The sequence below is a fragment of the Lagopus leucura genome, unplaced genomic scaffold (assembly GCF_019238085.1).
Source record: "Lagopus leucura isolate 7727_CA_CO unplaced genomic scaffold, USGS_WTPT01 Super-Scaffold_702, whole genome shotgun sequence".
Taxonomy (NCBI): Eukaryota; Metazoa; Chordata; class Aves; order Galliformes; family Phasianidae; genus Lagopus; species Lagopus leucura.
In genome coordinates, this window is record NW_024962254.1 from 4,951,682 (window position 1) to 4,974,293 (window position 22,612).

The following is a 22,612-nucleotide window of genomic DNA, read 5'->3' on the forward strand; positions in this document are numbered from 1 at the left end:
TCAAAGGTTCCTGGCATACATAAAAGCACTGAACATGATGAAAAGCAGCTGACACTATCTACCAGTACCTATTCCCATGTAATCTGTAGCATGACAGTAGTGCTTGGCTGATTCAGCATTACCACAAAGAAAAGAGGGGCTTCAACTGTTTCAATAAGCCAGGCTGAGTGCTGTAACACACCCCTTGTGCATCATCACTCCACTCCCACTTCCCCCCCTACCCAAGCCAGGCTGTACCACTGCCGTGCACAACGGCAGCAAAATGCTGCATGAACCAACACCAGCAGCAACTCAGAATAGCTCAGGTTGGAAGGGACCTCCGGGGCTCATCCAGTTCATGTTTTTAAATAAAACTTAAGTACATGCAGCGTTTTGGTGTTGTGTTTTTTAAACTGAGAGTTTCACTGATTTTCCCACAAGGAAGCAAATTCTCATGATGCCAGGTGAGGGTTACAGACTTCAGCACAATGATGCAGACTTACCTCAGAGACAGATGAAGCTAACTACACTGCTTGCCAAAGCACTAATGCACTTAACACCACATTCCAGTGCTATGGGTTCAAGGTAATATTTATTATTTTTTAATCCAGAAGAATCTTGCCCTCTTTCCTCCTGTGGAAGGGGCAATGACCTATGCCTGTGTGCAGATGGGTGCCAAGCTGCAGCCCCATGGCTCAGGCACCACAAGCACGGCTGGGAGTGAAGTTTAATGAACAGCTGTTAACACGAACCCTGTACAAAACACACTGGTTTTGAGAGAGAGTGACATTTTCCATAACTTCAGTGCAATTTGTTATCAAATGCTTGTTTCCTAGGGAAAAAATTGCCCTGTAGAAAGAAGTAGGTAAGTGGGTAAGCATTACAACAGTACTTGACCAGACTTCACCCAAGAAATCACTCAGCCTGAGGGAAAGGCACAACGTTAGGTTTTTCCTTTATCTCCATAACACACAACAATGTGATGCTTCTTGGCAGCAGTTGAAGGGGATGAGGCACAAAGCCACACAGTGGGCAAAGACTGAGGTGCTGAGTTCTGTGTGGGGTTATAACCCCATCCCGGCAGTGTCCATGGCGGTTATGCCACCTTTCCCCGCGTGTTCGGCAAATATCAATTAGCTTGGGGTATTTTAGGTGGGCCCAATAACAAACAGACATGTTAACAGACGGACAAAACAACTGAGGAGGGCCAAACACCGCGGGCACAGCCGCCCCGCGGGGCGCCTCGCTCACGGCCGAGGCGGGAACGGCACCGCTGGGAGCACCGCTCCCCGAGCGCGGGGCGGCACGGCACGGCCCTCAGGGAAGGACCGGGGAGAAGGCCGCGGGCGGAGCGGTCTCACCGGCCGAAATAGGGCTGGCGCCGCGCTCTTCTCCTCTTCTTTCACTCCTTCCCCCACGTCGCAGCGGCGTTGCTATGGGAGCGGCGCCCGCTGTCCTCGCGGGAGGAAAATGGCGGGCGGCGCTTGGCGGGAGTGGCGGCCATGGCGTCCAGGCAGGACGGGCCCTGCCCCGCGGGGCGGCTGGGCTGGGCAGCGCTGGGGTGGTTTCTTGAGGCCCTTTCCCGGGAAAAAAACAGCAAACCGCTGCCTGTTTTCAACCCCCGCAGGTATTTGCCAAGCACTTCACCTGCCCGCGCTGTGGGATGCTCTGGCTCGAGTCACAGCTGTGCGTTTAACCCGAGGCGTTCTCAGGTGTTTTTGTGACACTGCCTCGGTTCTTCAGCCCCTTGCCTAAGCACCCAACGGCCTCCAAGGAAACCGACTTCCTTCAATGGGAACAAAAGAAATCACTCTGCATATCCGAGGGGATTTTTTCTAATATGCAACTTCTTGTTGCAGCTTACAGGAAGATGCTACACAAGGGTTATTGCTTGCAGTCTGCTTGTGAAGACGGGAAGCACTGCAAGCAACAGCAGCATCAGGTTCACAGCTGATACAGCACACACTGGGGTGAAATTGGATTTTCTAAGTACCCGAAGAGCCACATCCTAGGACAGTGATATTTCCTCTGACTTTCAGAAGAATTCCACCCCACATCAGGCAAACTGCATGCTTATCCCAAGACAAACACTGTATGACAGCTTGCTGCCCATCCCACAAACATGCCCAAACACACAAACCCATTACTGAAAGAAAGAGATCGACACAAATATATGCTTCATTTTATTTATTACATTTAAGAAATATTAACATCTCAGGATAGCTGGTTTATCACCTAAATCCAGTCATAAGCAACAAAAAAAAAAATTCAAATGAGCATTCTTAGATTCATTCCCCCCTGTAAAGAAAAGTTTGTTCAGCTGTATTAAACTCTTATGTGTGACTAAAGGAAAAAAATAATCATTAAAATGTCTCAACTACCAGGCATCCTGGTATGTTAATTGTCTGTTGGCACTTGTGTTCACAATCAAGCACTCTGGTTGCTTTGTTATATTCTGTCATTCTACCCAGAACGGTCTTTTGGTTACTTTTTTTTTTTTATATCCGGATATGTAAGTTTGTTCAAGTAAATTTAAGAAGAAATCTAGGCTTTCGTCTTGAGAAGTTCCAGCACTGCTTCCCTTGATCACCCACTTATGAGATAACTGAAGTTGCTTGCTTTTGCTTTTCTGAATCTTATTCAGTAAGAGGTTTAAAACTGAGGTCTTTTTAATTCCGTTTAAACTGAAAAAAGTACAGAAACACTGTCTTCATTTGATGGTGTGCATAAACATTACACTCCATATATAGCAAAAATATGTTTTATTTATAATTTACATTTCCACAAGTGAAAATTGTACATTTTTACATATACAATTTCATTCCATTAAATTTTCACGCATGTACAGAATTTTCACACAATGACACCTGAAACAGTGCAGGCAATAAGAAATTTAAATACAAAAATGTATTTATTTATTTATTTATTAACGAAACAGTAGCTGAGGCCCTGCCTCAATTGAACGTTTTTATTTCCTATAAAAAGTATCTGCTTTCCAGAATTAACACAGGAGCTCTTCTGTAAAAAAAATCAAACCTCAATCTAAACAGACTCATCTGGTTCTGTTTTAACATCTATAGAGGCAGGTGTGCTCTCTTCTGCACAGGCAGGAGGGGTGTCATCAGGTTCTTCTTTCACTTGAGGTGAGTCACAGGACTCATCCGTTTCCTGTTTAACAATGTTCAACATAATATTTAGGGGATTTTCTACAGGGGTCTTGCTGGGAGAGGGTGTGCAATCAAATGATGATGTCTATAAAACAAACATTCATACAGCATTAACACATTGTTCAAACAACCATTTTTACCTTCTCTCCCTCTCTGTCTCTTCCAAAATGCAAACACACGGGCAGTAGATCACTCAAATTCCAAACTTTACTTTATATATTACTTTCTACTTTATCTAATAACAAAACTTACTATATAATAGCATTTACTTTTTGTAATTACTCTCAAACAGTATCCTCACAGTGATGAAATGCTTAATATGTTACTGTTAAATATTCCCAACTATCCTCCCAAAAGGAACTGTTAGCTCCTAAGTCTTAACAAAGTTAACAGATACTAACATTCATTTTCTCAATTTCTTAAAATTCCTACAATTACGCACGTTACTCAACAATACATTCATAATGGCTTCAATTTAGTTTCACTTATGTGATACAAAAGCTGTCATGGATACATCATAACTAACTCTAATTATGCATTACAAACTTGCCATTCCCAAGGCCTCTGATTCTTTCCCTAGGCACATGCAAGAGGAACTGATTCTGAAGACCTGCTCCATATAAAGACAGTGATCAAGCAAACAAACTGAAAGCAAAATCATTAAAAAATATGAAAGTAAGGGTTTTCTTACGTTTTGGTAATCTTCGTAACAGGATGGATGGTAAATCTGGAAAATAATTGTTACCCGTTTAAATACATTACAAATACAGTAAAAGCACAGACACAAACAGATCACACCATTCCTCCAGGACAATGATGTGTAAATCAAGTATGGTGTCAAATGCGACTGGGAAAATATCTGGTATATGCTTATTTAGGAAAAGCATCACACAAAAATCCTGTAAGCACAGGGAATTATTTCTGCATAGCTAGCTAAATACAGAAATAATTGGACCACAACCAACACCCACACTCACAGGAACATTCACAGAATCACAGAATGGGTGGAAGGCACATCTGGAGCCAAGTTGCCAAGGACCACATGCTTTGGCTTTTGAAGACCTCCAAAGAGGGACAGGCTCCAGCACTGGGCTCTTTCCAGCACAGTCTCTCTCTTGTAATGAGTGACCCAGAAGTGGATCCAGTAATCCAGGCAGACTCAACAATGCTAAGCAGAGACGATCACCTTCGTTTATCTTTTAGCAACACAGTATGAGGGAAGCCCAGTGAGCATGTACTAATGATACCAGGACTTCAAGCACATCCAAAGGTTGAGATATTTATGCACTTAGAAGCAGGAAAACTAAAAGGGGAGTCCTTCAGAAAAGACAGGTCACTGTGGCCTATTTCTTTCTATAATTCTTCTGTTATGCTTTTGTTTCGCTTTTCAATATAAATGAGTACCATGTATAAAAAAATTGCATTACCTTCTCATGCATTCTGATAGCATTCTTTAGATGCCACTCTTCCTCCTCCTCATCCCAGTACTGCTCAAATTGCTCCCGGCAGATTTCACACCTCTGAGAAGTTATTGAAGTAACATGATACATGGTGTTATTAAAACTATTACTGAACACCAACTTCAGCAACTTGGCTGGCAGCAGTTGTATGTATACATACATTAAGATAATATTAAGACTACAACATTTTACCTCCAGGCTTCAAAAATAAGAAAATGTTAATAGAAATTATTTGAGTACAGTTGGTAGAATGAGCAACAATATTTATCACTTGAAAAAGTTAAACTTTGCTCCCTCAACGAGGAAGTCTCTGCAAGACACTCTGTAACAATCTAATGCTGTTTTACTGTCAAGTTAAGCCAATCTGGTGTGGGGATTTAGTTTACGGCATCTTCCAAAACTCAACTTTGAGACAGAGTGAGAACTGCACAAGAAGTATTAAAACCCTTAACACTTCTCTGCAAAATGAAGTCACCTCTGAGAACAAGGCACAAAAGGTAATTTTTTAAGACTGAAACAAAATCCCTGATGCCTTTGTTACCTCGTTTCTTGTAGGCTTAGCATATAAGAACAACTGCTATATCCACTGGTCTACCAAAACACAGACCTGCTGGTTATTTTCAAGTCAGAAGATTATGACAGCTCTTCCGAATGCCCATCTTGTAAAGAACAATCTTTGTGTGTGTGTATCAAGGTAACACATCATTTATCATCTACTGAATCCCAAGCAACCATTTCCTACTTAGAAATCCAACAAGCTTCTTTTACTTATGCTTCCTATGGAAACACTCAAACCAACACACTTCTCCCTTTCAACCACGGAATGCCAACAAGCATAGAAGTTGTTCAACTACTGGTTAGTTATACTGCTACTGCCACAAGGAAACAAACGTTACATACACGTAAATGCAAAACCTAGGAAGTACTGCACAAAAACAAGACTTCAGTCTACTTATAGACCACATGGGTTATGGCAGGCAAGCTGAAACTCACCTCAACTGCTCCAGCTGGTCCAGCAGGGACACTCTGAAACTCCTTTTCTTTTGCAGCTTCCTGTGTCTTTAATACAACTTCTTCATGAGCTTTTTCAAAGAATTGGCTTTTTGCACGCTCCTCTAAGTCAGCTATTTCTTCAAACTCAATCCAATCCTAAGGACAAGGATTCATTCACAATCACAAATAGCCAGAAATGGTTAATAAAATACATTTGAAAGAAAAAGAAAAATGAAATCCCAGAAGTAACAAATGTAATTGATCTTAGTTCACTAAAACTGAAACAGTCCTGTGAAAGGCCTTTATCCTTCAACTTTCATTCCATTCTCAGTCCAACCAAAGCAGTACGGATAACTCCAAGCTGCTTATTATTCACCACCTAACTGCCTTTTGATTTGGCAGGTATGTATAAAAGCTACTTGAAATATCAGACATCACTGATCTCCAAACTCCAATGACAACGCAACTTCAACTGCAATCCCACGGCATGTATGTAAAACACCAAACCCAGCCCTCCATTAGCAAGGCACACATCCTGCATTACTCACCGTTACACTGTAGTACCACCTCCTGTGTGTAATTTTTCTGCTCACGTCTTTTTCTGAACGGTTCTGACGATAATGCCAATCTAAATGGTCTGCATAAACGTCTGTCTGTGAAGTAGTAAATCTCATTCCACACGAGTAGCACTGAATTCCAGTGTAAAGTCGATTTATAACACTGTCATAACGCCTAGAAAAACAAAAAGAAGTCAACGCTTTGGGAAGAAATGGGAAGTTTCTCTGTAAGTTCTTTCAAGCGACCTCAGCAGTAGAAGAAAAGCATTTCCTCCTGTAAGGTTAAAGCATATGACACAGTCAACTGAAAGCATTCAAGTAAGTAAATTAAAAGCATTCAAATAATAAATTAAAAGCATTCAAATAACCATTAACTACTCACAAGGAACACGCTAGCATTGTTACATCACACCTTCTCAACCATCTTGGATTAACTATCTAGATACCACCATGCCATTATTCCTAGTGCAGTGTAAGCTCATGCTACAATACGCACTGTCTGAGTTCTTCAACTTTAAAGTTTGTGAGGTCTGGGACATCGTGATCACCCTGGTCATCATCCTCCTCTTCAGCAGCTGGCTGCGCCGATGTTTCATTCGCTTCTTTAAAACAAAGAAGTTCATCAAAACTTCAGTTCATTTTCAGAACAAAACAAGGTGCTCCGAACATTATATTTATTCAAATGTTAATCATCTGAATACACTAAGCTGAACGTGCGTAAGAATTGAGTCAGTCTCATAGTTTGAAAAGCATACAAAGACACTGTGCTACTCAGAATGGCAATTTGAGATAGCACTGTTTTATCTAAGGCTCTGGCACCAAAATTCAGTATTCAAAGAGACAAGTATTTCAGAAACTGACAACAATCTGGTTAAAATCCAGAACAAGTTAGCAAGGCAGGGTGCCAAAAACAAAACTGCAGGCTCTAAGTAGCTTAAACATATATTTAGAAAGTTAATAATTCACTTTCTCACATGCACAGAATGGCTTCCCATAAAGATCCATTCAAGCAAAAAGAATACAAGAGTTACAAAGTTCTCACACTTCACTTTACACTTCAGCTATGCATAAACTGGAGAGTTAGAATGTAATGAAATCTACATACGTGCTGAAGTGGAATCCGTTTTTGACAGTTTGAGGATTCCTGTTGACAACAGTTTAGCAAACAATTCATTGACATCAAGCTGACCAAGGTGGTTATCAGGATATGCATGTGGAAGGGCTCCTCCTAGGAGAGGGGACAAAAAAACGTCACAACACTCAAAGACACCAAAGGCTAGCATAAAAAAAAACACTTCTATCAGCATATTTCACAACACTCTTCTCCTTCCACCCCTTACTTCCATTCTTAATTTCAGTCTATTTATCCACTTCAGTTTGCCTCATACCTAGCTTTTGCCTCATTTCCTCCCCTACAACTTCCTTCATAATGTAAGTATTTTGGAATGCCATCTGTCCTGTGCTGAGATTTCCATGAAAAACACTGTATTTTCATGTTTTGTGCTTAAAGATCTCATGAGAATCCATCTACTTACATCGTTTACGACTCGATACAAGACTTTTATGACTAATAATTAATATATTGAGAATGTTAATTCGGCCTGGCCAATTGAGGCGCCCTTCTGCCATCCAAAAAGCGAACCAAAAATTGGTTTTGGTGTGGTTTTTTTTTTTGTTTTGTTTTGAAATGTAACTACATACCAAAACCATGTGGTTAATGAAAGCTCTCACTGCTTGAGGGAAACCCCTGCAGAGATGACAGTACTCCCAAAACCACACCTACTGCCATCTCACTGAAGGCTGCCCTCAGTGCACATGGACCCACCACATCACCTCAGTACAGCACTCGTTTTTGTGGTCATGAACAGAGAACAGTCCAAAGGACACGGAAGGAAATCACTATTTCTATACCATTACTATTACAGTACCTGCAGGGTTCTGAACAAAGCTTCCAGGATTTGGTAAATACTGTTGACCTTGGCCATAAGGTCCTGGCTGAGCAGACATGTGCGAAACCTGTAAAATTAAGCCTTTAAATATTCTTGGCAGGCAATTTGTTTTTAATTATTCTGTCATTAACCTCTATAAATTTCTCAGCTCCATATACATTTAAATGCTTCTATTACTTTACTTTCTCAGTTCCATAGCGAAGGATCCATCAGTTACCACACCTTGGCATCATTTTCATTCCCCATCACAAAAATACCAGAAAGCAGACTTCATTTTGCCTAACAGCCAAACCAACTTTTCTTCTACTCGCCCATCCTTCAAGCACATTTTCCACACACAGTATTTCAAACCGATCTTTTTCACCAAAAAAGAGCTAATAAAAAAGCATTCACCAAACCAAGGTGTCACAATGAGGTTTTATCTAATAACTGAGACAGTACCCATGATATGGAACTCATCCTGAAAGACTGATTTTCAGCAAACCAGCTGCAGCAGGAATCTTCAGATAAGAGAAATAGTTTTTACAGCATGCTTGTAATACAACCCCCACAGGGAGAACTGGGAGAATGAACATCATTTTCACTGATTTACAGTTAATTTTCCCTTCAGAAGAGAGCACTTCCAACAAGCAACAGCAAGGACAATTGAAACCATAAAGCCTGCTGGTGCCATGATTATTCTTCAGAAGCTATAGCTTAGAAGCCTGCAGGCATCTTTCTCAGCTGCCCCCAAGTTATGGATGTCTTCAAAAAGATAACAATTATTTTGGTCCATTTTAATTCTAAACCTTTCAGAAAAAAAGTGATTATGTATGTTCACTTCAATAATCTGCCATGATTTGCAGAGAACTTGCTTTGCATAAGTGAAAACATCAGTGTCTTCCAATTCCCTAATTCATTTTCAAATTCAAGACCCTAATCTCAGTGCTATATTTTCAGCTACAAAATGGTTGCAAAGAACTGTTTTTTAATTTCTAAAGACAAAGACTCTTAAAAAATAGCAATGCTTGCCCCTTTCCTTGAATCATCTAGATACTACTTAAGTAGTACTACTTAAGGATATTTTAGTCTGCAAAAAAAAAAAAAATCATCAATGTTTTTAGAGAAAGAACTGCTAATTGTCTACACAAAAACACTTCTGCAAGTAAATATTTACTAGAATCAGTTCTTACCTGATGACCTCCCATTGACATACTATTGAAGTTCCCGTATTGAGGACCCTGAAGTTTGTCATCAAAATAATGTCCAGATGCTCTTAATGAAAAATTCTGTGCTCCTGGGCCAGCTGGCCCACTGAAATTTGGTCCTAGTGAACTGTCAAATATTTCAGGCCTTTGGAACTGCATCCCATGAGCTGGTCCACTGTAGCCCTGTCCGGGATGGTCAACAAAAGGCCCACTTTGTCCATATGGCGACATCTCTAATCGTGAGGCAGGATGGCTGGCCATATTTTCAAAACGTGCACCATGAAGGCCAAGGGGCAGGTCAAATCTTGAGGCTGGCTGGTGAGGACCATCAAATCTCTGAGGTATGGCTGCATCAAATCGTGGTTGTGCGGGCTGGCCAGGAGCCCTTTCAAATCTTGGGCCAGGCTGTCCATGAATTCCATCAAATCTTTGCAAAAGAGACAGCTGTCCAGGTTGTCCATCAAACCCAGCATGGCAGCCATCAAATCTTGGACCGGTCCGTCCCAGAGGACCATCAAATCTAAGTCCACCAACTCCCTGGTGCACTGGTCCATCTATCAATCTGGGCCCTACACCTGGAGGCCCGTGTGGCCCCTCGAATCTGAGCCCACCTCCTGATGGTCCGTGTGGCCCCATAGGCTGTCCATGTGGCCCCTCAAATCTGAGACCGCTGCCAGGTTGACCATGGGGCCCCAATGGCTGTAAATGTGGACCTTCAAACCTGAGACCACTTCCTGGTTGACCGTGAGGCCCTAAGGGCTGGCCGTGCGGGCCCTCAAATCTGAGGCCACCCCCTGGCTGACCGCGAGGCCCCAGAGGTTGACCATGAGGTCCCTCAAACCTGAGACCACCTGAAGGTTGACCACGGGGTCCCTCAAACCTGAGACCAACTCCAGGTCCTTCAAATCTAGGACCACCCACAGGCTGGCCTCCAGGCCCTTCAAACCGCAACGGCCCACCTATTTGCCCAAGAGGTCCCTCGAACCTCAGAGGACCTCCCCCACCAACCTGTCCCTGTGGTCCTTCAAACCTGAGAGCCCCCGCCAGCTGCCCTGGTGGCCCATCAAATCTTAGGGCTCCAGCTCCCCCTGCTCCTGCCAGGGGTCCATCAAACTGAGAAGCACCTGCGCCCACTAAAGGCCCCTCAAATCTCAGAGCAGCCTGTCCAGGTGGCCCATCAATTCTAGAACTTGAACCAGCAGTAGGACTATCAATAAAAGGGCTTCCTTGTCCGTCTGCCCCAACTCTTGCAGCAGATGGTCTAGATGAGCCATCAAATAAAGGTCTGTCTTCCATCAGTGCGCTTATTCTCGGCTTTGCTTCTATGCCTCCAAATCTTGACCCTGGACTGTCTGGAAATGGTTCTTTATCTGGGTCTTCGTATCTAGCTCTTTTGAAACGTTCATTGAATGGTGATCTTGGTTCATCTCGAACACCTGAAAAAAGAAAATAAAGGAAGATAAGGCGCTGTGCAGAGAAGGACCTAGGTGTCCTGGTGGACAAAAGGCTGACCATGTATCAACAGCAGGCCCTTGTGGCCAACAAGACCAATGACAAACCTAGGGTGCATGAAGAAGAGCACGGCCAGCAGGTCAAGGGGATAACAGATGGGGTCAGGCTCTTTTTCAGCAGTGCCCAGTGACAGAATAAGGCACAACAGGAACAAACTGGAACACAGACAGTTCCATAGAAAAATGAGGAAAAAAAATACTTTACTTTGAGGGTTAAAGAGCACTGGAACTGAAAGCTGCCCAGAAAGGTTCTCCTTCCCTGGGGATAATCATAATCTGCCCAGATACTTTCCTACTCTAAGGTACTCGCTTTAGCACAGAGGGTTGGACTATGCATCTCCTACAACCCCATGATAACCACTCGCCAGAAGATTGCAAATCATTTAACATCTGTAAAATAAGGCAAAAAAACATACCAGATTTCCCAAGCAGCGGTCTTTCTTCACGGTTATCAAACCTACAGACAGCATCACCATCTATCTTCTGGAATTCTGCTGTACCTTTTCCCTGCTGTCTGAGAGCATCTCTGAATTCATCTGATTCTCCCCAGTTGTCGTAAGGATCAAAGTTTTTCGAACCCCTGCCTCCTTTAGCAGCACTTTGTTCCTCAAGCCTTCGTCGACCCTCCAGAGGCGAAAGGCTTTCAGCAAAGGGTCTGCTCGTGCCACTTACAGGAGAGTGCCGTCTTGACCTTTCTCCAAAAGGTTCTTTTCTCTCAAACTGTACTCCGCGCTTTGCTTTCCCTTGCTCACAGTCCACTCCAGAAAGCAAAGCATCGGGCACATGATAGTCCAAAATATCATCAGGATCCAAGAGATCAAGTCTTGACAGCGAATGCTGAACTTGTGTCCTTTTCAGTTTAGCTTTATGCTCGTAGTACGTTAACTCCGCATCAGATAGAAGAGGCTTCCTTTTCAGAGAGCCTTTCTCCTCTGTGGGGCTGTCCCACACATTACATCTGTGCTTTCCTTCCTGGTACTGGAACAGCTGTCGAATCTGATGAGCTACCACGAGGAACTCATCTTGTGTTATTTCACCAGATGCTAAGCGGTCATTGGCCTGCAACATAAAGTTTGGATTTCTAAGCAGAAAAGCAAAGCACAACTCTATTCAAAACACCTCTACACAGAGGATCAACCAGTATTACCTTTTTAAGTAATTCTCTCTTGCTTGCAGACGTCAGTTCTTTGGGAATTTGTAAATTGGCATCCACACTTAACCGGTGCTGCTGTTTTGGTGCTCGGGGTGACAGAATTCCCTTAGCAGCAGGCCAGTTTTCTCGGTGTCTTTGGTGAGGAGATTTACCAACAGCTTGGTGTTCTTCAGTCTGCTGCGAGCTGAGAATAGGAACACGTTTAAAACTAAGTTAGTTCTTTATTCAGGATATAATACATCTCTATCAGAATTGATAACGGTAAAACATCACTATCAATTTAGAAAGTGTGCATATTTGCCATTTTTTACCACAAGCAAGTTATGAATTGTGATCAAGAACTTCTGTCAATACAGACAGCCTGAATATTTCCTCCCAAACCTGACTGTACTTTAGCCAAGAGCAGAATTTCCACTTACTTCAGAGAGAACCTGTTTAAAATATGGTAACTTACTTTTTATTCTCCTCCCAACCGGATTTCCACCTCTTGCCTGCTTTGGATCCCTGCCAATTCTCTGCATTCTCCTTTGGATCAGGAGAAGCTTTTGTAGAATGCTGGCTTGCTATTTCTTGGGGCCTGTCTTCTTGGCTTTTTTTCACTCTCCTTGGATCTCGCACCTCTTGTTTAACATTTCGCTTATTAGAATTCCTTTCGTCTCTTGCCCCTTGTGAGGCTTCTTCTGCATGAGACTGCTTAGGACCTATCTGACGGATCTTTCCAATTTTAGGAGTTGAAGAAGTGGGAGACAAACTCCTGAGTCTTCTTTTGGGCGATCTCCTCTCTCTTCGTTTTGGAGAATGTGTAGATGGTGACCGTGATTTAGGAGAGCGGGATCGTGACCGTTTTCTATTACTGGATCTCCCTTGTTTTCCACCCTGTTTTTCTGATTCTTCGGTAGGCACATCTTGTTTCTGAACAACACCATTAACGGTTTTATTTCTGCTGCCTACTGGTCTATGTTCACCTGCTTTATGTTCGTCTTTTTCTTTTTTCTCTGTATTTCTCCTCTTTTCTTTCACCTCATCCCCTTTGCTCTCTGGCTTCTCTTGAAGATGTTTTTTCAGTCTTGGGTCCCGCTTACTCATTTCAGATACTTTTGCGCTTTCAGATTCTTGGGTTTTAGTATCTTTAGTATTGGGAAGCTTGTTTTTCAAAGGAGATGGAGACTTAGACTTTGTTTCCACCTGATCAGCTTCTTTCTTTTGTGTTTTTTCACCTGCTTTCGATTTCTCTGGTTTTGTTGAGCTTTGTTTTTCGGACTGAGATGTTTTGCTCGCCTTGGCATCAGACTGACCAGTTGTGTTTGGTGGAAATTCTTTCCTGTGAGACTGATCTTTAGCATGAGAAGAATGTTGAGACATTCTATTAAGTCGAGGATCTCTATTTACTATTTTGACATCATGAAGTGGAGGACTTGGGGATGGTTTGATCTTTTCAGATTGCAATGAAGCCTGAGTAGGTATTTTAACTGCCATGTGAGGTGTCTGGGACACATGTGGCTTGGAAGGTGTTGGAACTGAAGGTATAGAAGACGATCCTTGCTGAACGCTAAGAGAAACAGCCTGAAATAAGGTGAAAAGAAAAAAGAGCATTACTCTGCATGATACAACACTTGCACAGAGATGCTCGTAGAAATGTTTTGAAATAGTTCTGAGATTCAGCCATTTAACTGAAAATGACCCATTAATTCCTAACCACAGGTATTAAGATAACACAGTACCATCACAGAAGATGAAGTTCAAGTCAGTGCTGCAAAAAATGCAACATAAGCACGCCTCATTACAGCTTTAGTTTTTCTATACCTTCCACGTTTCGAAGAAAACTAAATGGCTAAACTATATTGATTTATTTTTATTTCTGGTCTTTTAAGATGTTTCACTTTAGTATCACAAACATTCAACACAAGATGAAAATAAAAACAAAACATCTTAACTGCCACCACTGACACCAAACCAACTTGACCCACTGAGGACAGAAACTGCCTTGACATTTCTTGCAATCAGGATTCCCCGTTCTCTATGGAAATACTCCATTTTCTAAGAGCAAATATATTCGAAAAAGCCTCTTTTATTAAGAGCCATGAAAAGATGTACCACAGGCAGACAGGATCTTTCAGAGCAGAATGACAGACCACAAACGTTTCTTAAGCTGTTCTGGATGTAATTCTTAAGATTTTTACATAACAATTACTGGTCTAGAGCACCAGGTCAACTTGCCCTGCTCTAGTCCTAAAACAGCTACTCCTGTCTAAACTTAACCGCAGTTACCAGTATAGCAGCTAAGGCAGTATCAAACAAAGTGAGACCAAACCAAGGACCATTCACCAACTATTCTACTCACCAACTGTGCTTTAGTCTGTTCCAACTCCAGCTCTAACTTTTTTTGCTGAAGTTCTAACAACTGTTTTTGCTTCGCAAGCAATTGCTGCCTTATCAGTTGCTCCTGTGTCAAATTCTTTTGTATTTCAGGAACAGCTGGAGGAGTAGAGGCACCAGAAGTGACAGCAGAGGTAGATGCAGTAGATTCCTCTGGCTAAAAATAAAACACAAGGTTACATTCAACATCTTAATAGAACCAGCTAACTCCATCTCCCTTAACTGCTGGCATTATACAAAACTGGGACTTAGTTTGCACAAGTTATGAACTGCAATTTTTATGCAAAATACAAACAAAATGCTAAAAAAAATTCTGCTCCTCTAGAATTTGCCTGCTGTCATAGGGTTAACTATGCCACCATGAGAGAATTAAGCACGCCACTTAATATAAATCAATCAATGTTCAGAAATCCAGAATTCAGTTTTAAAACAAAAACTAAGCCCCTTAAATATTTCAAATCCCCAAATTCATCTTACCTGTCTCCAGTGATCAGGTGCTTTATTCTTATCATACTACATTTGTCAAAAAGCAGCATACAAACAACAAAAACAACATGAGTACTACTGCCATCTGTTCATACAGTAGGAATAAAGACTTACCGATTTGTTTAAAAACTTAGGATTCACATGGATGCTAGAAGTATTCACATTTGGGGGCAGAGGTTTAATTGGCCAAGCAGGATCTAATGAGTTGACTCTGACATCAAGTGCATAAAGTTTCTTCAAAGGGAAAATATCGTCCCATGTGGAGCGTAATTTAAATAAACTTTTCCTAGTATTTTCATCCACCTAAAACAATAAAACAATTCTATGGCTTGTTAAGTTAATATAAAACAACTTAAACTTTTCTGTAGAACTTAAGATCTCATATGCTTTATATTCTTACCAAATTTATCATTTTAACACAATGAACTGGCTACAAAGAACTCCTAAGTGGCACAGATTGATACATCTACACCAACAGAATGGGTAACAGAAGTTCTAATGTAGAACTGTCATTTCAAGGCTATTTGAAGGCTTTATTGTGTATTACCATTCTCTGAGAACTTTCTTTCAGCTTTTCCATTACCAAAATGTTCAACTTACTTGGACAATTTCTGTCAAAAAATACAGCAACAAAAATATCCAAAGGAAAAGCCTCTGAAACAATACAGTAATTCAAATGTCTGTGCTGAGTGGCGTGCAGCAACAACAAACAAATCAGAGAACAACAAACTTTCTGAACAGAAGCAGTGTTTTGTTTAGCTGTTTAATCATTGAAATTTTTCTTTCCCCCTAACAAATCCAACAAAAGGTGTGTGAGTCAAAACAAATTCAAGCACAGTGCAGTTCAATTGCAAAATCTGACCCATTTATGAGCCATAAATCAAATGTATTAGTAGCACTAGCACCCATTTTCTCTTTGCAATCAGACTGGATCATTTTATGTCAGTTCAAGACTCACTCAAGTAGTTCATTTAAATAAATGAGAAACATCTGCTGACAAAACACACGCAGCTGCCCTACTGCGAATGTGCTAACTCAGTCATTACACATCGACCATGTAAAGACCTTTTTTTGGCTGCAGTTTTATTTTAGGTGTCACAGCAAGACATGCTGTCCAGAAAGTTCAGAAGTTCTTTGAAAGAGAGGGGAGGAACTTCAATAAAAATAATTCATACTTAGCTATTGGGGGGTGGGAGGGTGCCTCTACACAACTTTCACTGCAAAAGCTGCTGCCATGACTGAGCCAGTTTCTGACTTCGCTAAGTGTTTAAAGATACCTTCAGTGATCATTTACTGATAAAACAGAATGTCTAACAACGTCAGGGCAAATTTCATCTTGCAATATCATCAGTTATCTAAAGTGACTGACACTTTACATTTATAATATAAATTTAATAGTTCTAGTTAGCTTAGTAGACTACAAAACTCAGCAGATGAATTACCCAGAGCTTCAGATGCTAGTTTAAATGCAACTCAGTGAAAGAACACAAACCAATATTGGAAAAATAAGCAAATGCCTACCTATCTACTCTACACACAAAAGTTCAATATTGCTGAGCTCATTATGACAATCTATCCCTTTTCCACTGTACAGCTGAACAGCAGATATAAAACATTCTGGGATCACAGATCCCCACTGGTACATAGTAACAAATACAGCAAAGCTCCACTCATCTCATTCAGATGTGGTGCCACTTTCTTAGGGCATACAGGAAACCACAGAAGTTAACTCTCCGTTTCAGATTCAACTTAAACCCATTCAAGCCCAGTCTTTCAAAAGCTGGACTTGGATTTGCCATTCTCACTGAGGAATAAGCACAATTACTTCACTGGGTTTAAAGACTTAGAAAAAAAGTGAGTATATTTGGCAGCAGTTTTCAACACTGAATGGAATTAGAACATGTATTTTTAATGCAACGAAGCAATAATATACTCTCACGACCTCCCCCCCTCACCCATCATATGTGTTTTTTAATCACAGACCACTTAAAGAATATCAGGTGCCAGTATTTGTCACAGTTTAAGTGCTCACATCAAAAATTAAGTGAATCAGACAAATCTAACTATAGAGAGCTCAGAAAAATCTCTAAGAAACTGATTCTGAGTATATTCCTGACATAAAGACTAACCACTACCTTAAAAAATAAATCAGCGATTCATAATTAACTGCCCCATACATTACAAAAAGTCTGTCCAGGTAAGCAATCAGCAATCAAGAAACTCAGTGAAGCCTTGCCTAGATAGAAAAACTACACAAGTTCATCAGGACTTTGCACCTTTTGGCTAACTTATTTCACAGGTTTGACAACAGCAGGAATGCCCTCCCACGTTATAGATACAGCATTGCCATTTATAAAAAGCAATCCATTCTTCTCATTCAGCACCCAAGAAAACCCAAAGCTGAGAGCGTGTATTTATTTTACCAGGAACAACTTTGCTTAAATACAGAACTTTTCTGAAAGTGTATATACCTTTTCAAATACACAAATAAATGTTGCAACTAGGTTTTTAGTAAATGCAGTAAGATACTCTCTTCCAACATTCTTGACAATGGAATCCATAAGGTACATAACAGGGAGCTTCTCTGACGCAGGAGCCTGGAGTAATAAGAAGAAACTGAGAAGTTTAGTACAACAAAAACATACGTTCAGCTATTTAAATAAAGGGATAACCAATCCCAGAAATACAGACCTCTCTTTTTGTTGCCACTATAAACACCAAGGGGTTTGCTTGGGATTGTTTATACAAAAACTTAAAAACTTAAATCTGGAAAATCAATACTCAGTTCAAAGTATAATGCGGTGGGTCTACCCCAGAGAAAAGGAACACCTTGGGTTATTCTGTTTGTCTCAAAGCTTTGGGGTGGAAAAAAAAGGGAAAAAAAAGAAAAAAGAAGCCCACAAGACAGTATTACTGCTAGTGTACCGAGTGCAGCCTTTCAAAACCCAGTGGAGAAAATAACTTGAAATTAGCAGGAAGCCATCGCTAGCACTTCAAGGAACTTTTAAAAAATCGTTTATCGCTTGGACCTCCTGAACGCTTGCTTTTCTCCGTTCCACAGAACACAAATCAGACTTCCTGCGAACAGCCCAGGTCAGAGAACTCCGGCAGTTGTAGATTACACGTCGAACATCACAGTCCTTTCACAAACTACACGCAGAAAAGGTCACAACTATATCACTGTAATCCAAGGGAGTGGAGCAAGGAGTCCCAGTCTCTGTTGGCACTTATCAGCGGTAACAGTCAGGTTTTAGATGGATGTGCAGACAAAGTTCTAAATCCAGACCAAACCCAATCACCAAGCTGACTGGGTACACACGGGAAAGCTCAGGAATCACAACCACAGTTTTCACAGCCTGGAGTCTTCACACTCAGGATACATCTTTGCTAAAAGAGAAGGCTTGAGGGATCTTTTTTGTCGGTTTTAAATCCACACCAAAACTTGTAGCAAGTCTGTGAAACAGAAGCATGGATGGTGGACAGCTACAACTTCCAATGCAGGAAAAGCACTACTGGCCCAAATCAAGGTGCTTTTAATGCCCACCACTGGCTTTCATCAGCAGAAGACACAGCAAAGTTCCAGAAAGCATCAGTGAGCAAACAGCTGAGGAGGACAACGTGAAAGACACCACCACAAGCTCCGCGCTGACCAACATCCCCTCAGACAGGAGCATCCGCTCGGAATACTTTTAAGTCCCATTCACCATCCAGTAACTCAGCATAAAACCAGAGTAACTTCATTGTTCTTTTTAAACAGGACAGGCTCCTATGATGATCAGCAACACCTTAGTTCACAGCCCCACTGTCCAGGTAAGTGTGTGGAAGTGCTCTTGCTTTACAATTTTAGATTTAAATCCTTCCCTATTAAAGTGATTCACAGAAGGGCACCGCGTCAACAAAACTTTTATATGGGTAAACCGTATTTCCTCACTTTTAAGTGTATATTAATTAACCATGACCAAAACTCAACACTGAAAAGGACATTTTCTTGTTAATGGGGAGGGGACTGTGTCACTGCCTCTGAGCATACGTAAAAAAATGCAGGCAGCTGATTTATTTTGTACATGAAAAGACAGAAAAGTGCACAGCTAAGCAGCACGTTAAGAGTATGGTTTACACCATTTGTACTATCTAATCTGAGAGCTGAACTTATGACCTAATAGTGGGCTGTAAAGCTGCTACTATGCAAGTGTTAGAATAGGGGCATTTCTCCAGCTTAGAAAAAAATGGATGTGCAGCTGCTTAATATTAACATGTCCACAAAATATTGGTTAGTTCTTCAATGCAGCCCACACAATGGCATTTATATAAAAACACTGCGCTAAGTTGTGAATGCTTTCTTTTATATAAAAAATGACAGAGTACAGTTCCCAACTTTCTAAGTCAGCTTTCAGGGAAACAAAGAGCTGCCTCAGCAGCACAAATGCTCAAGAGCTACTAGCAGAGCACACTACACTCTTCCATTTCACCAAGGTATGGAAGTAGCTCACTATACACAGCTAAGATTCGAGTTGGAGATGCCAGAGTATCCATTTAACAGCAAAGGCACTGTAACAAGTTTAACAGCTTCATGTGCTTGGGAGTAGTTAGAAGTAATCACACAGAAAAGCAACGCAATTTAGTAAGGAAGCCTACTTCAAAATGTGACAGCGTTAGTTTAGCAGAGTGCCCTCCTTCAAATACTCAGCTGGCACAACCTAAGAACCATGACTTAAAAACGGTTAAGTTGTCATTTCTGGAAATGTTTATTATATTATCTAGCCCACATTCCAATAACCACACAAGGGAATCCCAGATTTGAACGTCTTGTTTTCAGGCGATCTATACAGCACCCCTAGCAAGAAAGAGCCCCACACAGCGCTAACCAACAGCAGGAGGCTCCGCATACCACCAGAACACACAGAATGCTAACGCTGAGCTCATCACCACAGAATTCCCACTCTTCTTTCAAATAACGTATGAAAGCTACTGTTGGAAATGTGTGGCTTTTTTTTATTAGTTTCCTAAAAAAAAAAGTTTAACTTCAAAAAAATTGAATCATAATCAAACCCCAAGTCACAAACTTGCAAAAAAAACTTTGTTTAAAAAACAACTTTGTACACAAAATGGGTCTCAGAAACAAATTCTGCACTATACAATGGTAAATAAAAAGACAAATACATATTTCACACTTTTTATTTACATATTTTATAATACCAGTCACACATTTCAGAGCCATTTATTAAATTGTAAAGCAGACCACTCGAGTTTTTACACTAAACAAACTGTCTCCAGGCAACACTTTTTAAAAGTGGCTTAGCAAAGGAGAGCACTTTCCCAAAAACAACTAAGAACTTGCCTTGAATAAACCACAGTCACAAACAGTAACTAAGGCAAAACTAACCATTGATACAAGATTTAAGACATCTTTAAAAAGAAGAAAAAAACACACACTTCAGGGCAGGCTCTAAAACACCCAGAAATGAAGAAATTTGACAGCATTGATATTTATCACAAATTATACACATCTACTGCCCTTTAGGAGATATAATGGTGAGATCTATTCGGTTATGAGGTCACCTCCCCAAGGAATGGCAAAAGTTGGCCACTGGTAGCATTTAAAACTAGACTGGAAGAGGTCTGTGGAACACTAAAGAGCCATCCTGCATTGGTAGAAAGACAGATTAAATAATGTAAAAGATCTTTCCCTCCCCAGCATTAGACAGTACAATTCTCACCATTATAAACTGCGATTTATAGCCAAAGGAAAAAAAAAGGCCTATATTAGAAGGAGCCTGGTATTAGAGGGAGCAAGGGAGACAATGGGGGAGGGGTGACTGGCAGGAACACGATGGATTGAAGGAATAACCCTTTTCTTACAATAAGCTGCTGTTAGAAAGGTACAGTAATCCCCCCTGCACCCATCCATGCGCTGTAGCTGACTGATGTCAGCAACTGCCTGGGTTGGGTTCAGAGGGAGCCTCCTCTTTCCCTTCCTTTTATATCACGTGCCTTTCAGACGCCATGTCAGGATCCTACAGGCTGCTGCGGTTTCTACAGTCGGGGAGAATTTCTTCTTCCCATCCTCAACAAATAAACCTCTCTAGCCAAGACACATGAAGATACACAGCACTAGCTTCACTTAGGGCACAGCCACCTGAAAGCCAAACGGGTTACCCCAAGCCCACGTCGCTTTCTCTAAGCAGACAGCACAGAATCACCCCACCAGCAGCACACGCACACTTCCCTACTCAGAGCAGATGATCGCCTTTCACCTCAAAACTTTCCTGGAAGACAAGCCCCACACCTTTACTCCTCCAGTTAATATCTCACGGGGAAAATAACCTTATCTTTTAAACTAGAAGTGATACTTAAAAATTCATTATATTTAGCCTTTCTAAAGCATACGATTTCAGTGCTATAAACTCAACCTTCTCATTCCTTCGCACTATCCGGGTATAAATTGAAAAAAATAAGCCTCCACAAGCTCAGGCTCTTGCTAACGACACTTATACAATCGTTATCTACGGAAGAAATCGCTAAATGCAACGGTTTCGACACCAGCGTCGAGGGGAAAACCCAGCTCCAAGGGCGAGGCGCTGCCCAGTCACGGCCGGGCCGCCATGTTGCATCTGTTACCCACACGGGGCCGCGAGCCGCTCTGCCCCGGCCGGACGGCAACCCGACTGCCCTCGGGTCCCCTGCTCCCTACGGGGTGCGGGCGGGAGAAGGGGCGGCCCTCAGCCTGGCCGGGGAAGGGGAGGGGGGTGTGGGACGGTGAGAAGGGTAGGGCCGTGCTCCCTGCTGAGCCACGCTGTCCTCCGCTCGCTCCCAAGGGCGACCCCCGGCCTGCTTCCCCCTGCCCCCGGCTCTTCCTGCTCCCCCCGCGGCCACCTGTGACACGGGAGCGCCTCGCCTCGAGGCCCAGAGCCCTGCTTCCCTCCCCCGCCCGGCCGCCAGCCTCGGGCCCGCTGCCTCCCTCTGTGGCCCCGCTTCCCCTCTCTCTCGGGCCCTCCTTCTCTCCCTGCCTCCTCCGTCCCTCAGCCCTTTCTCCTGGCCCCGGCCGGTCCCCCCAGCAGTATAGGTAGGAGTAGTAGGCGGTGGAATATAAAAACCTTGGCGATTTGCGCCTCGATCAGGGAGACGATGTCCTTGGCGAAGGGCACGTTCTCCTCGGCCAGGATGGTCAGCATGTTGATGTGCGGCTTGCTGTTGAACGTCAGGTCCTCCAGCGACGACTGGTAATCGCGGCATGCGTCCTCCCGGGCCTCGCCGCTACCAGCGCTGCTCTCCGGGGCCGACATGTTCCTCCGACCGGGGCCCGCACTAGGACCCGACCCACCGACCGACGGCCCCCTCCCCGCGATTCCCCTGCCGCCGCCGAGCGACGCCGCCCCCCCGCCGCTGCCGGTGGGCTCCTCTACCGCATCCTCCGAGCTGCGGCTCCGCTGCGAGTGGCGCTGTCGTCCGTACCGCCGCTGCGCTTCCGACCACCGCCGGCTCAGTCTCAACGCTCACAAAATGGCGGCGGCGGCTACAGCTCGCGAACCGCTTCCTCCAACCGTTGCGTCATGTGAAATTGGGCTGAGGAAAAGGGCCGGCGGCTTGGAATGCCCCTTTTGTTCCCTCATCGCTTCCCCATTGGCTGACGCTCCTCCGCTCCGCACGTGATTGGCTCGACCTGAAGAAGGCAAACGTGATTCGCTGGAACCTCCCTCTCTCCCGCTGATTGGTTACTGCGACGAAACCCCGCCCTCGCCCCCCGAGTCCCGATTCGCGATTGGTGGCTCTTCCCTACTCCCCTGCCGCTAACTC

At 42.8% G+C, this 22,612-nt stretch overlaps 1 protein-coding gene across 2 annotated transcripts; it reads right to left on the bottom strand.

The window, feature by feature from the left end:
• Window positions 1–2,724: 2,724 nt before the first annotated feature.
• Window positions 2,725–22,167, bottom strand: PCF11 (PCF11 cleavage and polyadenylation factor subunit). 2 transcript variants are annotated; one of them, XM_042862462.1, is made up of 16 exons: window positions 21,913–22,167; window positions 17,290–17,415; window positions 14,933–15,121; window positions 14,298–14,489; window positions 12,411–13,519; window positions 11,951–12,140; window positions 11,220–11,862; window positions 9,278–10,728; window positions 8,085–8,172; window positions 7,262–7,384; window positions 6,653–6,755; window positions 6,148–6,331; window positions 5,600–5,755; window positions 4,574–4,666; window positions 3,838–3,873; window positions 2,725–3,231 (listed from the first exon to the last, which is right to left on the bottom strand). In XM_042862462.1, the coding sequence occupies exons 1-16, from the start codon at window positions 22,099–22,101 to the stop codon at window positions 3,022–3,024; spliced, it is 5,082 nt and encodes a 1,693-aa protein (XP_042718396.1). In that variant the 5' UTR covers window positions 22,102–22,167; the 3' UTR covers window positions 2,725–3,021. The 2 variants fall into 2 exon arrangements, with proteins under 2 accessions (XP_042718396.1, XP_042718395.1); XM_042862461.1 differs by having other exon boundaries at window positions 6,653–6,758.
• Window positions 22,168–22,612: the final 445 nt, after the last annotated feature.

What these genes read in the sequence shown, in the direction of transcription:
- PCF11 (XM_042862461.1), bottom strand. Translation starts at nt 22,101, where the DNA reads ATGTCGGCCCCGGAGAGCAGCGCTGGTAGCGGCGAGGCCCGGGAGGAC. An exon ending in GGTTGGGAGGAGAATAAAAA is followed by an intron (nt 12,141 to 12,410) that starts GTAAGTTACCAT and finishes TCCTATTCTCAG; the next exon opens with CTCGCAGCAGACTGAAGAAC. An exon ending in AAAGTTGAAGAACTCAGACA is followed by an intron (nt 6,332 to 6,652) that starts GTGCGTATTGTA and finishes TTGTTTTTCTAG; the next exon opens with GCGTTATGACAGTGTTATAA.